The sequence below is a fragment of the Bemisia tabaci genome, chromosome 3, assembly GCF_918797505.1.
Source record: "Bemisia tabaci chromosome 3, PGI_BMITA_v3".
In the NCBI taxonomy this organism is placed as follows: Eukaryota; Metazoa; Arthropoda; class Insecta; order Hemiptera; family Aleyrodidae; genus Bemisia; species Bemisia tabaci.
Window position 1 is genome coordinate 904,300 of NC_092795.1, and position 18,521 is coordinate 922,820.

Sequence of the window (18,521 nt, forward strand, 5' to 3'; positions counted from 1 at the left end):
ACCACCTTATAACATATGATAAGGGACGCATTTTTAGTGTTTCTTTATTGGTCCCTTTCATATTGAACGATGACAGTCGTAGGTTTCTGCATTGTTAAATTTGGACGTATTTATGCTGAAAGGAACTATGTGGAAAAGGAAAGATGGGGTGTGCTCGTGGAGGCTGCATCAGAAACAATGTGGTCAGTGGATATAGTTCCTCTTGAGAAAATGGAAAAGCGGGATTTGACATTAAATCAAAAGGAACTGAGCGCTAACTCGTGAGCCGAGGGCATGTGACGAGAGCATTGTGGACAGCGCTCATGAGTTAAAAAGTCCCGCCACCGATCTCCCCCTCGTGTTCGCTATCCCCGGTTGCCGCTGACGTCACTGGCGCTTTTAAATTCCCATTCATTCTTATGGCCCGAGCACTAAGGAGCACACCCCATCTTTCCACTTGCACATAGTTCTAATTCGCATAAATACGTCCATTTCGCAATGTTTGTTTGTTTGTTTGTTTCTAGTTCAATGGCCCCTGATGAAGCTAGGGAGGGTGGAGCTTGGGTCCATTAGAATTGTGAGTGAGATACGGACGGCCGGGGCATCGCTGGCACTATGCTTGTATCAACAAAGAAACACTTGAGGCAATTCAAACAAGAACAATGCATGGCTCGCTTGAAAAAGGGTGGGATTCCCAAGCGGGTAATGTTAATTAAAATCCATTCCATTAAAAATTATGACCCGCGCGAAAATCGAAGCTGGGGGCTCGTCCCGTTCGAGACCTTGGCACATTTTGTGCAACCCAATCACAGATTTTGTTTACCTCTCGGTCACATCCAGATTGCTCAGTGGGTCTCAAACTTTCAAAACAGCAGATACCCGGCGTGTGCATCTTTGTGAGAAAGACAGTAAAGACTGTAAAAATCATTTCTTTGTCTCCGGGTAGAGGTAAAGGTGTAGGGATGATTCGTCGAGCTAGTCCGACCTTACCGAAGAAAGAGCCGCTCTATTCTACAAGAAAGTGCATCGTGAGAAAGAGAGCGAGAACCTGCTCAAGTTTATTAAAAAAAGATTCTTAGAACTTTTCGCGCCCATCGCCCAACTTAGGAATGAAAATAATATTTGAAAAAAAAATAACGTCACAAGTTTTTTTCAATGTAAATAAAATAATTGCTACGTCGATTACAAGAACAAGAACAAAATTGTTGTATTTCAAAAATCATTTTTTTCAACGCAATGAATTATCTGAGTTAAACCATTATAAAATGCGTAGTTTCGGTTTGACTTATGGTTGGACGTGCAAATGAATGTCTATACTGCGCCTTCATTTTCACAAGAATACGACAAAATTACTGCGTGCAGCAATTGTTACCTATGTGAAAAACTGAAGGGAGTCACGGTTTCAATTTGAAACCACCCGGGTTTTTTTTTTTTTTTTTTTTTTTTTGAATCTTTTAAAACCCCCTCCTCGACTAGAAAACATGAAATATAAAATGGTAAAATTCAAGAAACCCTGAGACCTTTTAGACCTATGTTATCTCGAGTGGGGGTCGAGGGGGTTTCGTGGTTTTTATAATTTGATATGTTTTGTTTCTTGATTGAGACCACCCCAAAATGTCACCTGTTTGTTATTTCTTTATTTTTTAGCCTCGGTTGCCCATTCTCTTGTGTTTTGTTTAGTCTAAAGCGAAGTCAGTTTTACGACCAAAAACTTCAGTTCCATGAATGGAAACTGTGGTGTAGCCGTATGTGTCCAAGTTTTCAGTTTGGGCTACGATGCAGGTATTCCATAGGGATTTTCCATCTGCTCAAGTGGAGGATCAAGACCCACATGTTGAGAACCACTCATGTAATTGCAGTCGAGAATCGTCTTCTGTCCATTAGCCCAAAACAAACACCAATTGTTTAGGCGCTATCGATAAAGTGCCTCCGTTTCCTTAAAAGCGCGAGTTTTGGATCGATTATTTTCATAAGCGGCTCGAGAGCCCCAAGTGATTTACCTGGATTTTCTCATACAGTGATTTAGTGTTTTTGAGTGGAAGTGTGAGGATACTCTGGAGAACTTAGACCTGCGACTTATTGAAACTGAAGGAGCACCGTGAGCAGATATCGAATCACGGAATAGCATTGCAGCCTCCAGCTGCTAACCCACTTTAAAGTGAGTGCATATACCGTGTGCTTTTTGACTTGCCTCTATTCTTGAATGTTTTTCCGAGACTACACACAGTAGATTTTTGGTTCAGCGGCAACTTTGTATCCGGGTGGTTTCACCATAACTTATCATAACGCTTTCCGAAGATTAATCACTCTACTTTTCAATATTAATATTTAAATAGCCGAAAATGTGCTGTCTGTTACGCTGACTTTTTTTAGCGTAACAGACAACACGTCTTCGGAATTTACTTAATATTAATTGAGAAGTAGGGCAATAAATAATTAGAAAGCGTTATAATACGTAACTTTTTCAAGATTAATGCGAAAAAAATTGAGTGATAATCATTTCTACTAAAAATATGACCGAAAAATGTGTTGTCTGTTACGGCGACAAAACTATTCCAGTTATCGTGAAACCACCCATTCCCTGATTCAAATCTGTCAAAAATTGTTACATTCCCGAAAAGTCTGAAAATACCCAACTTGCTCAAGAGCTCTTATTTACTGAGGAGCTACTCAGATTTTTGCGAATCTCTGTCCCCTGAAATGTCGTGTGTTCTCTGAAGAATCCCAATTTCGTTCTTCCTTTTTTGAGTTTAGTTTGTCCCACGAAAATATTTGGCAACCTATAAACCGCCAAAATCTCGTAGTAGTAGTAGTGTACCAAAGTAGAGTTGAATGTAATGGTTCCCAGGAGAAAAAGGTTTATAACTACAATGTATTTCTTTCAGAATTATCACGAGAAAGCAGCCCACCGTACAGTGGATCGAGTCAATTGGAGAGGTCGGACATGAAATGTTTGACTAAAACTGCAAATTCTAAAGTTTTTCTCGTCATATTTTAAATTTTAATCGGTGCTTCGAGAAGATAATTTCACAAGAAAACCAATGGAACCAGTTTTAAAACCTCAAAGTTGTGTATAAACGGAGTTATAAGCTTTTAAAGTTTCCAACTTATGTCCGATCTCCCTTGATGACTCGAACCGCTGTGCGCCGTCGGTGGCCTAACTAATTTCCATGTAATTTGCAACTTTTTGAGTTTTCTCTCTATCGTTTGACATTGGGAAGCATATTGAATTTTTTACACCAGTGGAAGCGTAGACCCTTCTAAGAGTACTAAACAGTGATCATGAGAGTGACTTGACTTTTCAAAAATATAAGTCAAGACCCTTTTGCTACAAAGTGCTGATGTAGTGCATTTAAAGTAATTACCGTGGTAAAAATTGGCAGTAGAATCTGTGTTCCAAAATACCATAGACCTACAGCCGGCTGTAAGATTTCCAATATCTTCTATAGCCGGCTACACAATTCCTTATAGCCTTTTATAGCCGATGGCGATTAAGCAACAGCCAGGCGATAAAGTGTACCTATGCTAAACGTTACTAATTACGGATGCTAGGACTTAGTGAGTTTTTGGAAGACTGCTCTCTTTTTGGGCCGTTGCATCTTGATTTATTTTGCGAGGAAAGCTCCGTACTTTTGATGGATGCCTGCTATTACTAATATATTAGAGCGCCTTCAGTTTCGTATGATACTGTGCAATACCTCTGGTGTGAAATAGTTGATTCAAGCGCCGTGGCACGCTGCGGCGCGGCAGGCGGGCAGCCACTGCAGCCAGCGCGAAACACGCATTGGCGCCTACAAACCTAACAGGGATACTTCACGCGTTGCGCAATGCGTGAAGTATCCCTGTTAGGTTTGTAGGCGCCAGTGCGTCGCCGCTCAGCTTTGTGTTAGGCTCTAATATTTAATCTGGCGGAGTCAGCGTTATTCAACTCATGATTTTGAAATGTTTGCACATCCTGTATGGGTTATTCTCATTTTAATTGATGAAAAAAAAATATGTATTACAGGAAAATATAATGTGTGTTTTGAAAATATTAAGGTGGTTCCGTATCAAACGTAATGATTTCCAAAGCACACGAATTTCTACACAATTTCTTATAGCCTTTTATAATCGATGGCGAAAAAGCAACAGCCAGGCGATAAAGTGTAAAGCCCGGCGATAGGAACTATAGCCCGGCTGCATAATTTTTTATCGCTTCGTATAGCCTAGCCGTATGATTTTCTTCGCATTCTACAGCCAGCTATATGATTTTCTAAGCCTTCTTTAGCCGGCTATAAGAATTCCTATGGTATTTTGAAACGCAGCTCTTATCGCCAATTTTTACCAGGGCAATAGAAAAGTTCGGAATACTGTATGACATTGCAGCTTATTTTCAGGAGATTATTATTTTAAATGAGACCTAATAAGGGTGCACTTTAAGATTTGGAAAAAAAGTTCAACATTTTCGCAGTAAAGAACGTTTTTGAGTCTCTTTGAATGAGAGGTGTTCGAGCACACAACTGGAAAGGGCTGCTTGATACAATCAAGATATTTCGCATTAATCAAGAGATCTCAGCAGATTTTAACCTCCTAACCAAGAAAAGATGATAGCGTTTGCGCTCTGCGCATGCGCCTGATGAATCTTTAACAGAAAAACTGACAAGATTCAAAAAAAATGAAAGCAGGATTTTTTTTTTTTTACTGTATCGAATACGATGTTTTTTTTCATGAAGAATCCTGCTCTTATTTCTCTAAATTTTGCCAATTTCTCGGTTAGAATTGGCTCACGCGCAGGGCTTTCCTCCTTTTTTGGCTAAAAAGTCTAATCTATCAAGATTTTTTACTAATGATCGATGATATCTCGTACGCCAGTTCGACCACGCCAGAATCTGGGACGAATCATCTTCATTTGGACGTATTTATATCAAACGGAACTAAGTGCATTATGACGTGAGCCCTCTTATGCACATATTCTCATGGGTCAAAGGGCTCTTGTCTTGATGCACATAGTTCCGTTTGGCAGAAATACGTCCCTTTATGGTGTCTATAATTCTTGACCATGCTCATTCCCTGATTTTCAGAAGCTCATTTCTTGATAAGAAAACAAAGTCCCCCCCCCCCCCCCCGGAATTTTCTTGGGGAAAAACCAAATAAATCTTTTTAGAGATATGAGAGTCGATTTTTTTATATCTTTCAGCCGATTCTCTGGCGAAGTTTTAATTAAAAAAGCGCTATCGGTTTTTACTATCTGGTCGGTGAAAACTTGATTTTCATTATGATGATGATTTCATTATTCAGATATGTCATTCAAGAGGTCAATAATGACGGCGGCTCAGATGCAATAACGTAAACCCTAAGAACAAAATGTGTTTAGAATTTGGGTAAGATTTGAAAAGAAAATTGCTGGAAGCGCTAGAAGAAAAGATTTCTGCTATTTTGTAGCATATTGCACAATTTTTCTAACACTTTACCGGCACTATGAACACTTTTTTCGATACAAATTAAAATGCAAAATAATGCAATGCAATTAAATTTCAAATCAAGAATGCAGTGATGAAATCTGAGGTGAGATTAAATGATCGAGGGAACGAGGGTCGTGATAATAAGCGCGCCGACGCGACGCGCGGCTACCTTCACGCCCAACTTTTAACTTTTCCGTGCCCGCCTCAGTCACCTGAAGATGGGCGGTCCGCCCGAAATGCTCATCGTGCGTAAAGAATAAAAGTAAGTCATCTAATTGCAGGTATTATCGGTTTTTGAATTGTTTTTAATTTTTATCGAAAAAAGATTCCTGGTATCCGGGAGAGATTATTTAATTTTTCCTGGATTTTTTGATTGGCGGAAGAATCCTGGGTTTTCCCAGTCCTAGAGACGATCCTTTAATGCGAGTGAGAAATAATGCTAACTCTGATTCCAGAAGGAGAAACATGGGTGCGACTCTGTTGCTAACGCTAGTGATGCTCTCGGCATGGCGGCTCGGGGCCCAGCGAGAGGAACTGGAGGACGTGGAGGCGTTGGACTGGTGGCAGAGGGGCGTCTTCTACCAGATCTACCCGCGCTCCTTCCAGGACTCGAACGGGGACGGCGTCGGGGATCTGCCCGGGATCGGCTCCCGGCTGGACTACCTCAAGACCCTTGGGATCACCGGCGTGTGGCTCTCCCCGATCTACCAGTCCCCGCAAGCGGATTTCGGCTACGACATCTCCGATTTCCGCAAGATCGACCCCGTCTACGGGAGCCTGGCCGACTTCGCGCGGCTCCGCGACGGCGTCCACGAGCGCGGCTTGAAGCTCATCCTCGACTTCGTGCCCAACCACACCTCCGACGAGCACGAGTGGTTCCAGAAGGCCCTCCAGAACGACCCCCACTACGCTGACTACTACGTTTGGCACGAGGGCAAGCTCCTCGCGAACGGGACCCGGACCTACCCCAACAACTGGTTGTCCTTCTTCGACGGCCCTGCTTGGACCTGGAGCGAGCAGCGGCAGATGTACTACCTCCGCCAGTATCACCCCAAGCAACCCGATCTTAACTATCGCAACCCGGCCGTGCTCCAGGTAACGCCTTCAAACAAAAATAATCATTCTACCAATCCAACGGGTTATTCATATTGAGGATACCTCCAGTAAAGGGCTTGTATGCTACCAAGGCTGTTAAACATATCCCTCTATTTCCATGTATGGTCAAAATCCATTACTGCGTATCTTTATTGCGGTGTCTTACATTTTCCGTTCCTATTTTCAACAACAAGTGAAACAAGTCAACTTTAAGACTTGAAATATGAACGGAATATTCTGCTACCAAAGAGAGGAGATCAAGGGAATTTTAAAGAAATTACGTTGACTAGTTTTCGTGAGGAAAAATAAAGTAAAGTCTTAAATTTTGTCGGAGATACATGGTTTCACACAATGACCATCAATAAACTGCTGACCTACCCAAAAGCTCTGGGATACGTTTTTTTTTTTTTTTTTTTTTTTTTTCTCAAATCTTTTTTGAAAAATAAGCTCTATACATTTCCTCATTCTTCAATGAAGATGATTTGGGTGTAACATAATTAATTTTTGTAAAAATTGTGTTTGAAACTACATAATCTTAGTCACCCTTTTGCCTAAGATATCCTCAATACTCGGGTGAATTTGGATAGTCTCGATTTATTTCTGGTCTTGAGCGTGGAAAGAATAACCGCAGGGAACTTTCAAAGGATGGTGAAGTATATGATATTAGTTTTGAATAAGTCTTGTGCACGCAAGAGATACAGCCGTGTGAATAGAATTTGTTTCTTTCGTGTTGCAAATCTCATGAAGTAAGTTGATTGCGGCGCGGCGCCTACTCGTGTTTTACGAATGATGTGTTGCGTGTTCAAACTTTGAAGGCTCTCCCACTTTTCTTACTTCTTCAGAGATGCGTGCGACACTTGTCGGTTGTACCATTCAAGCATCTGAGTATGTATATAGGGAGAAAATTGCAAGTCAGTGACACGAGAGCAGAGTATCCATGACATATAATTTGGTAATTATCTCGACCTACGAATATTTGCTCACAGCGCCTTGATACAAATATTCGTGTTCCACGGTTACGCGTGTTGCATAGTCAAAAATCGAAGGCTCTTCGGCTTATCATATCTTCGGAAGTGCGTTGGAATTTGAAAAAGTGTGTTTCTAAACCACACAAATTTCTCTCGAAAAAGTAGATTTGAGGAGCTCGGAGGACAAATCGCACGAGTGCAGTTTTTGCTATTTCGGGAAATACGTGTTTGAAGTAGCGAAATCGCATGGATCCTCATGGCGGAAAGAAAGTACAAATTGACTTTTTGGGACTAGTTTTACTTGGAATCATTAATATCCCAATTTATTCAAAAACTGCACATACGCGTCTTGTCCTGCAAGTCCTTCATTTCATACTTTATTTTAGCGTGATTATCGTGATTTCCGTGCCATTTTACCCGCACTGGAAAAAAAGTCGCTTGGATCTAGAGTCCAGACTCTTAAAAACATTGACAAGAAAAAATACTCTTGATTCAATTCAATTTTTCCTTAAATCGAAGAGCCGAGCTACTTGACCTAAGCGGATTTCCTTTTGATTCAAGCGAAAAGTCCGATTGAATCGAGAGTATTTTTTCTTGTCAATGTTTTTAAGAGTCTGGACTCTAGATCCACGTGAACTTTTTTCCAGTGCGTGAAAAGTCTATACACAGGGCTGTATCCGTTGGAGCAAGAGGCCCATTGGAGCTTTTTGTTGTGGAGTTTTGAAGTGTGTGCTCGTTGATTTGCAGGAGATGCTGGACGTGATGAAGTTCTGGCTGGACGCCGGCGTGGACGGCTTCCGCGTGGACTCGGTCAACACCCTCGTCGAGGACGACCGGTTCCTGGACGAGCCGAGGTCCTTCCTGCCAGGCGCCAGACCCGGGAGCATCTTCTACCACAACCACATCTTCACCCAGAACCAGCCGGAGACCTACGAGATCATCCGCAAATTCAGGGCCTTCCTCGACGACTACGCCAGGAGCGAGGCCGAGGGACGCGCCTGCGCCCCTAAAACCAATTGCGCTCAGAGTGTCACCGTCTGCAACGCTCGGAGAGACGATTGCAGTTCCCGGAGTACGAGCGCTTGTTACGAAAAAAGCGAGACATGCATCACTCAGGTAAGAAATCTAGGGAATCAGAAACCAGACTATTCAAAGCTTCACAGGGTCAATGCAGAACATGGACTTCACTTCCCGACATGGAGCTACTTCCGGCTCGCAATGCAGAAACAACATGTGTTCCATTAGTTTCATATTGCAGCTAGGTGCTTTTAAGAATGAGTTAGAAATTGACGTATTTCTGCCAAACGGAACTATGTGCATGATGATGTGAGCCCTGTTATACATATATTCTTATGAGTCTCGGGGCTCATGTCTTGATGCACATAGTTCCTTTTGGCAGACATACGTCCAAATGTTAATTCTTCATTGCAGAATTCGATCCGGATGAATAACACCAAGAGGAACTACGATACTTCCCCGTGGCGAGGCGTACTTTGCTCCATATATCTATTAATTGGACGTATTTCTGCCAAACGGAACTAAGCGCCAATTTGAGTTCCTTTTGAGGAATTTAGAATCCCGGATACCGCGTTCTATCAAACAGAACTAAGCGCCATGGAAAAACATTGCGAGCATAGGACGGAATGAGCCCGACGCCCATTTCCGCCGCCAATCCAAGCCCCCCTCTACCTTCCTCTCCCTATGGCGCTTAGTTCCGTTTGACAGGAATACGTCCAATTGACCTGCCATTTAAACCTAAGGAAAGGGATCGATAGACAGGGTGTTCGCAACAAACACCTTATTAATCGATTCTTCACTATAGCTTCAAATGGAGGAAATACCGATAATCAATGATTCTCGCCTCGCCAATGATACTTACTTTTGACTCCACTCATTTTCACATGGTCCCCTCATTCGGCACGTATATTGTATGTGTCCAATTTCGGTACCAGAAACATCTACACCAGTTTTGAAGTCCCTGTTGGTATCTAAATACAGTTTTTCAGAGAAATTGGGCCAGAAAATGCAGATTATAATAATAAAAACGGATTTTCTAATGTCCGAAAAGTAGATGAATCTAATGACTAAATAGTCTTGAAACACTACATACATATAAGTCGTTTTACAGCACTCCCTCGCGCTCTACGACTCCTAACCTCCACTGCTCTCGTTCAAACCACAAATCTTGGGGGATTGAGCACCTTACAACACTACCTTGAAACCCTACCCATCTAAAGTGTAGGATTTTCTTGAATTTTAGGTGAGCGTTTGCGACACGAAGAGGACAGAATGCGTGAAGCTTGGAGTGGTCGGCTGCGACGTTGAGAGAAGGAACTGCACCCAAGGCGAGGGCCCTTGCACGGCTCAGAGACAAAGATGCGCAGAGAGGATCGTGGAAGCCTGCAACAGCGAGAGAGACAGCTGCGGAGCTCAAAGCACAACGGCCTGCGACGCTCAAAGGCAGAGCTGCGTCGCCGAGAGCATGGAGGCCTGCAACGGCGAGAGGGAGAGCTGCGGCTTGGAGGTGAGCGGCTGCGCTGCCCAAGTGGAGGAGTGCTCCAGCGCCGACGACGGGAGCCCGAGGAGGCCCTCGACAAAGGCCATGCTCACGGAGGCCTACACCGACATGAAACACACCGTCCAGTACTACGGCAACTCCACGCATCCGGGCGCCCATTTCGCCTTCAACTTCTTCCTCCTCACCGAACTCAACCGCGAGTCTCAGGCCCAGGACTTTCAGGTAAATATCTCCGCTTATAAGTTTCAGCCCCTGAGCTGGACGTATTTCTGTCGAACGGAACTAAGCGCCAAATTGAGTTCCTTTTGAGGATTTAAGAATACCGCATAGGACGTTATGTCAAACGGAAGGAAGCGCCAAGGAAAAGCATTGCGAGTTTAGGACGGAACGAGCATCGCGTTCGGCAACACCGGCCAATCCAAGCCCCCCTCCCTCTCCGTTCCTCCCCCTATGGCGCGGCGCTTAGTTACATTTGATAAAAATACGTCCACATGTAATGGTGGTCGCAAGATCCGAGAAAAACGCAAGGCTATTTTTTAATTTTAAATTATTTTCCGACTGAAAATGGCTCAGTTTTGAGTGGAAACATCCCGGGTTTTTTCGTTTGAGATTTCAGGCTCGTTTCCCGGTTTCTTCCCTTGTTTTTCTCGTGAAACACAAAACATGAATTAGTTTCTCTGACTGTATTTGATTTTGCAGGGAGTGATTAACGCGTGGATGACGACGATGCCGGCGGGGAAGTGGGCGAACTGGGTGGTGGGGAACCACGACAACCCGCGGATCGCGACGCGCTTCGGGGCGGAGGTGGTGGACGCCCTGCACATGATCCAGTTCACGCTCCCGGGGACGACGGTGACCTACGCCGGGGACGAGCTCGGCATGGAGGACGCCTTCATCCGCTGGGACGAGAGCGTGGACCCGTTCGCCCTCAACGTCGGCCGCGAGCACTACTTGGACGTCTCCAGGGACGGCTGCCGAGCCCCCTTCCTCTGGGACAGCTCCGTCAGCGCTGGTTTCTCCAATAATCCGCGCACCTGGCTCCCCGTCAACCCAAACTACTACAGGGCCAACCTCCAGCGCCAGACCAAGAACGAGAGGAGTCATTACTGGGTAAGTCTGGCCCAACTCTCCCATGAGAGTACTAAGTCCAAAAATCAAGTCCACAGAAAACCGCTTCAGAAGCTTCTGACCGGAAAATTTTATTGCAAGAACCCTCCGTTCTTTGTCAAATGGACGTATTTCTGTCAAACGGAACGAAGCGCCAAATTGAGTTCCTTTTGAGGGTTTTAGAATCCCGGATAGCGCGTTCTGTCGAACGGAACTAAGCGCCATGGAAAAGCATTGCGAGTATAGGACGGAACGAGCATCGCATTCCGGAACACCCACCAATCCAAGCCCCCACCCCCTTTCCCTTCCTTCCCCTGTGGTGCTTAGTTCCGTTTGATAGAAATACGTCCAAATGGAGAATTTGCACGCAAAAATTGTATTGCTTCATCTGAAAGTGACTAATGAGCAGAGTTCGCAGTATTTTTCATAATTTTTTTCTGACATGAGAAACTGGAGAAAAATTCATTTAAAAGTGAGAAAATTTGCCACCTTGTGACGTCATTTTGGCGGCATTTCCTATTTAAATACATATATTTTAGCAGAATCGGTTATTTTGTCATATCTCCTCTAATAATCGCTCAATTTATGAATCAAGGGTATATCTTCGTGTTAAGTTCACTCAGTAGATTCCACTTCAACACGAATTTAATCAAACTTTAGACCCTTGCAAATTCTCCATTGCCACTAATCGTTCGAAAGACTCCTGGAAGTCCTTTGGATTATTGAAAATCCACTGATTTCGTTCCAATTACATAAGGAGGGTATTTTTCATTTCCATGCTAGGTTATTGTTAGGCAAGACAGCCGTGAGTGTTATTTTCTGCAATTAGTGCATGCTTTCGTGCTTGCGTTTTGGACACACAACAAACGCATTTTCAGGTTAGAAATTGGCAGAAGAGGGGCGGCACTTCACTGGAAAGCACTGTTTCCATTGACTCCCTGGAGGAATATTGTCACTCACTGCTGTATTGCCTAAACTACGTCATTTTTTTTCGCACTGACGGCTTTCTCATATGTCTCGTTTTGATACAATTAAGATGAATTCCGCTGTTTTAACAGTAATTTCATCTATAGAGATAGGGCTGATACATACCAGGAAAAAATAAATTTTAAGTTCAATGGTCGATGGTCAGTTGGTCACTTTTCGTGCCAATGTATATCGAGGCCAAAATGCGAAACTCCGTCTCTCTGTCTGTGACGTTGCAGATTTCCTACCATGCTTTTTTTTCTCTCTGGAAAACTAGTCAACGAAATTTTTGAAATTTCCATCTCAGTCAGCAGAATATTTTGAATAAAAGGTATAATGTTGACTTGTCTATCTTGGAAAAAATAAAAAAGGAGGAGGAATTTTGAAACATCGCAATTCTGACAGTGGTCTTGCACTTTGGCCTCATAAATGAATCACTAAAAATAATAATTATTTTTGTCCACTACCTCTAAATGTACTTTCAATTTTCCATCAGGAACTGCAATTTCTAGCTAATTTCAGAAAAGACTTAAATTCTATCAGTTAATAGTTTCCCTGCACTGGAAAAAAGATAATGGTAGAATTCACCATTTCTTTACGCTGTATTTCACACACCGTCAATTTAAAGTCACTCCTGCCAAAAAAAAAGGTAAACGTTACTATATACTGATACAGATAACCATTCCTCTGGCAGAATCGACTTTGAATTCACGCCGTGTAAAATACAGCGTGAAGGATTGGTAAATTCTACCAATCTTTTTTTTTTTTCAATGTGTGCAGATAGGTGTTTTTATCGATAAGCTAACAATTGTGGCTCCTTACTTGAAGATAAAATTCAAATGAAGCCTTAGGTTAGTAAGATGTAACAAGATCAGGTTGATTCGACTCAAGACTGAGATATTAAAATATTGGGTTTGCAGATATACAGGAACCTGTTGCAGCTGAAGGATCACCCGGTGATCCAGTTTGGGAGCCTGAATGTGAAATCCACGCGGAAAATCCTGGTCATCGAGAGAGCCGACAAATCTAGGAACACGGTGTTCGTGACGGTGTTCAACACGGGGAGTTTCCAAGAGAACCTCCACCTGAGCCAGGTGCTCAACCTGCCCACGAAGCAACTCTCCGTCTACGCATCGAGCTCCAATAGCGAACGCACCGTCGGCGTCGAAGTGGACGCCAGTAGAATCCACCTCCGCCCGAAAGAGGCCCTCGTCCTCACCAATGACCACCCCCTCGTCCAGAAGGGCGCCATCGGGAACGACCGCATGTTATCAGGGGTCGGCAAACAAATCCTCCACCTCCCCCTCAAGATGCTCCTTTTCATACTCATAGTAGGTCTCATCTAAACTATCCTATTAGGCTTAAGATCTTAGATACATTAACCTGAAAATAATACTGATTACTATAGAGAGCATTCATATCCTAGACGATAACGATATTTCACAACATACGATCTATCTATACTGTCTTTCATCACGCATAACAGTTACGATTAGTTTAAGTAGCTAATGCAGTTAAAAAGTAGGAATATTGCGAGGTTCCGTTTTGATTCGAACCGTGCGACCAGAAAGTCCAATTGAAATTTGCAAAAGTAGGTAAGACCACTTATGGAATTCGTAAAAGTTGGACAATTTTGTAAGGACTTTCATCGAGTTGATGGGACTCAGAGGACAAGTATGAAATGAGGCCTCGCTTCCTTCTCTTACATTTTAATTGCTAAGAAAACAAGAAATACCTCTCTCTAAGACTTAAGTATAGCAAGCTTTATAGTTTGCTCACATTGACCCATCTCAATGGAACTTTTCAATGAGGTCCAAGTCTGAGTCAGTGAAGAGCTCAATAGTCTGAATCTTTTTTAGTCTAGTCATTTACAAGTTACATGCAATCTGATGCATCAAGTTAGGAGTTAAAATTTACACAAATTAGAGGATAAAATCATACTTTTTTTGCAATTAAGTTCCTAAGGTTCTCTGATTAGTATGATTTCCTTACTATTGCAATCCAAGTATCTGGGGAAATCCCCCAAATCATTGGTCATCAATTTCTTAATATCTGAAATTTCATGATCGTCTTACAAGAATTATTGTAAAACTGAATTCATGAGAGGCATTAACTTTTCCAGAAAGAGAGGTAGAAAATGAAAATATCCGAAGGAGCCTTCTTGTTTTCCCTCTGTAAAATGGTCCTTGAATGTTCCTTACGCTTAGTTTCTAATCAAATGTTCCTAGGTATATAATCCGATTACGCAGTTAAAGTTGTTTTGTACAAATCTTTTTCGAACAACAGCACATATTTTTGGATCTGGGATCACAAAAAATAACATCTCACTAAACAAGTATAAGATAAGTTGACGAACGTATGGATAAAGTTCTCGTATTTCTCGTACGATAAGTACCCACCTACTTTACTCAATTTGATGTAAACAATTATTTTAGCAATGATTCATATCGTTGCTACATTTTCCACCGATATGTGTTATCAAACGTAACCGTACCCACCGAAATACTTAATTCGAATAATTATTATTAGATAAATTTATAGATACATGTTTGACTGTCAAAAATATTTTGCAAATGCGATGCTGTAGCTTACATACGGCGAACATGAATTTAACGCCGGAGGCAAAAAAAAAGTCACAAATGATCAAGTATGAACATACCCACCTATATACTTACTTATACAATTGTATTTATGTTTTATCATCGTGAATCTAATGTGCCTCAAGTGTTAAGGATTGTTGCACAAAATCAACATCAGACATAAATATGTACCACCGATTTAATTTATAATTTATTTAGAATAATGAAGACTTAAGTGATTAAATAATTAAATTGATGTTTTGATTATCAAAAATATATTGTGATTGAAATGTTTTGCATCGCACAAAAGCACAGAATCAGCCATAGACGTAGATGGACCCACCAATTTACTTTATTACAATAGACGCACACACTGATGAAATCAATTAGAATTTTTTAATTATTGTCTGTTACGAATGATTGTGATAATGTAGTTTGAAGTGCGGTATGAAATGTCTTGTGTGAAAAATCATATCTTTGATACTTTCTCAAGAAAATTTCCACCTGTTTTAGTTCCTGATTTTACTTTATTTTTATACAAAATATGTTATGTATTGATTCTTTGCCCACGTATATTGACAACCATGTATGTTTTGTAAATAAAGTATTTTCCTCCATCAATTTTTGTTTTATTATCGAAAATGTGTCCACAAGATATATAGTAATCACCTGCGATAGTAATTGCATGTATTGCCTGCATTGAAACTCTCGAAACCATATTTTTGATCGTGTTTCATCTGCATTTCTTGTAAGGTTGCACTCAACTTAGCAGTGATAACATGACGATCAATGTGCGAAACCACGAATTTCCATTACGCTGTTTCGAAATGACCGCTTTATTTCATTTTTTCGCAAAAATGCGAAGCCAACTTTATAACTTGAAATTTATGCAAAATATTCTGCTAGTAGAGAAGAAACATTAAGGAAGTTTCCAAGGAATTACGTCGAGTAGCTATCTACAGAAAAAAATAAGGAAGATAGGAAATCTGCAACGTCACAAATGGAGGTCCGAGGTTTCGCACTTTGGTCATGGATAAACTCCTACGAACTTTATTCCAACCGCCCATTAATCACAAACTGCGAAAATTAAACTGTTAAAAATGGTAATAATGAGTAAGCAAAACTGTGATAGAATATTACTAGATAATGATAAATTGTGCTTAAACGCAAAGTCTCTACGTCTGATAGTAACAATAGACCGCAAAAGACTCGTATAACATACAAAAAAGAGAAATAAGCTAGCCTTACATTCAGTGGTTAGGCAATTTGCGCTACCGTTAACTCGAAATAGTTGTAGCACGTGATTTAGTGTCTCAGCATAAGATAATCCCAAAGTAGCTTCATTTAACCTCATTTAAGTTGGTAAATTAAACAGATAGATGTCATAATGGACGTAAAACTGGAGCGGTTGTAATCAGTTCTAAACGCACTAGCTATATATGACGTCATCCAACTTGGCCGTGCTTACATTTTGTTCCTCCCTCCTTCAATTTATTAATGGAGCTTAAACTTTAGGCTATTCTCCTTAAATCTTTGATGAAACAAAGAGGTTCAAAACTGTGGAAGCTCGACTGCGGTGGATCACGTAAATCGTACGTGTTTTTCCATGGGCAGCAGCATCTCAGTCAATTTAGATCATAGAGGCTTTTAGTTCCGAAAAATCTTATTACTTGTTTATTCTTGGTGTAATTCAATTAGACGCATTTAAACGAAAAGGAACCATATTCATTGAAACATGAGCCCTTTCATCATGTGTATCTTAGGGCTTGTGATACAATCCTGATGTATATCATTTAGATTTAAATCCGTTCAATTGCCAGTATAAAATTAAAAGAATGGGTGTAAATCAGGGTAGCAGAAAAGTGGTCAACAAATACCATCAAATTGGTGAAAAAATTAATGCAACAAAAGTTAAAGCACGCAAGTTGTTACACCTAATAGGCATTTACTGATTTGTGGCTGAAACCGTATTCCATCTTTGATTCGGAACTTACGATTGTGCCGATTGCTATATTGATCATTGATTACGCATATCTTTAGTGAGGTGTTTGGGTCAAGATGTAGTGAAAAGGGACCACTCCCTTTGCAAAGAACAGAACGGATTGTCAACGAGGTCATACGTTTTTGTAAACATTATTAGCGAAGAATTCAGAGAGGTTTTTTTTTTTTTTTTTTTTTTTTTTTTTTTTTTTTTAATATATTCGATGTTATACGCTATTGCTGAATTATATACAACTAGAGGCCTGTGGCCGCTACACGGCCGCCAACCACTGAGAAAGCTACAAGTAAAAAACAGTAGAACAACCACGTTCAAGTTATTTAAGAGATGAATGGATTCAAAAGCTGACGAATGCATGCGAAAGAAAGCATTTTCATCTCCGATTGCAACGTTGTGTACCAATTTCCATGTTTCATTTTTGTACACCGTTTTAAAGAGCTACACACTGTTTTTACACGAATTTTCTGACATGATCTGAAATGTAAGCATCGAAAATTTCAACGCTATATTTTCGTTCATTCTGTTTTCTATTTATGTAACAAAACAAAATAATTAAATATCCCTCGAGTTTCTGCATCGTTACAATGAGGACACATATTTTCCCTTCACTTGCGGTAAAAACCGGAGCAGAGAGGCCAGCATGATGACACGTAATCCTAGTTTAACGGTGACTTTAGTGTCGCACGAGCTAGAAAAGGGAAGGGTGGAGTCATCGTTGCAGTGGGACGCGCCTTCCATTCGGCTAGCGGCAATATGCCTACACCCATGGGCGAATAGTTATCTCGTTACGCCTGCCGTAAGTGAAATCAAAAATCGACGCCTGCACGCGGAAAAAAGTGTTCTTATCCCCGACTGCAAAGTTGAAAATCTCTACTAATTTTGTTTATTTTTAATCAATTTAAAAAAAGAATAAAAAGAAAAAAAAGCTACGCACAGTTTTTGTAGACGTTTCCGAAAAATTCCCAGAATGATTTGAAATTTAATCACAACAAATTTCGATGCGATATTTCCGTTCGTTTTGTTTTCTTTTTATTAAATCAAAATTAATTTTACGCGAATCAAGTTTCAGAATCGCTTACTCGTTTAAACATCGTCCGATTTGCTGAATGGTTGCAATTAAGATACCCCTTAAATTGTGTTTACCCTTAAATTGTGGCAAAAACCAGGCAGGGACCGTCAAAAGAAATGACGCATGGTTTAGTTTTGCGGCGACTTTAGCGTCGCGTAAGCCAGGGGAGGGAGCTCAGTCGAGGGAGCGAGCCCGTGGTCTAGTAGTTATCGCAAATAACTGTCGCATTGCGTTTGCGTTGTGCAATGCGAGAAGTATTCATGCAGTCTTGCAGGCGCTGATATGAGTTTGACACGGACTGCGCCGTGTTCGGCGCGATTATTCGAACTCGCGTTAGGACAATCGCTGCATCGAAAAATGGGGCATAAAAGGCCCATGTTGTGTTTCGACGCCGTATGAGGAGTCCAACGTTGCCTCGTTTCTCCCGATAAAACATTTTTCCTGAGAAAAGTTAGAAAGGTTTTCTATGTTTGCTTTTTTAGATTGAATGAACCATTAAACAAGTTAAGAATTTAAGCACTCTGATACATGATTCTTCAACAGAACTTCATAGAGAACACGATTCGCGCAACGAAAACTATTGAAATGAACATTTTATTGCTGGTTGGTTTTCAGTTTCCGTTTTTCCATTTTCCATGTTTTGGGATCTAATGGAAACTTGGTGGAGCCAGGCCCGCCACATCCCATCTCGGGCCCTGGTACCAATTTTGTGGCCCGGGCCCCTAGCACAGGGGGGGGGGGTCCGGGGGGCCTCCCCCGGGAAATTTTCGAAAATTTAAATCTATTTGGACGCATTATGA

At 41.4% G+C, this 18,521-nt stretch overlaps 1 protein-coding gene across 1 annotated transcript; it reads left to right on the forward strand.

Moving 5' to 3' along the window:
- Nucleotides 1–1,513: 1,513 nt before the first annotated feature.
- Nucleotides 1,514–15,258, forward strand: LOC109038568 (maltase 2). The gene is made up of 6 exons (XM_019053661.2): nt 1,514–2,137; nt 5,876–6,515; nt 8,231–8,599; nt 9,744–10,223; nt 10,701–11,111; nt 12,995–15,258. Exons 2-6 carry the CDS (start codon nt 5,886–5,888, stop codon nt 13,418–13,420), a joined length of 2,316 nt encoding a protein of 771 aa, XP_018909206.2. The 5' UTR covers nt 1,514–2,137; nt 5,876–5,885; the 3' UTR covers nt 13,421–15,258.
- Nucleotides 15,259–18,521: the final 3,263 nt, after the last annotated feature.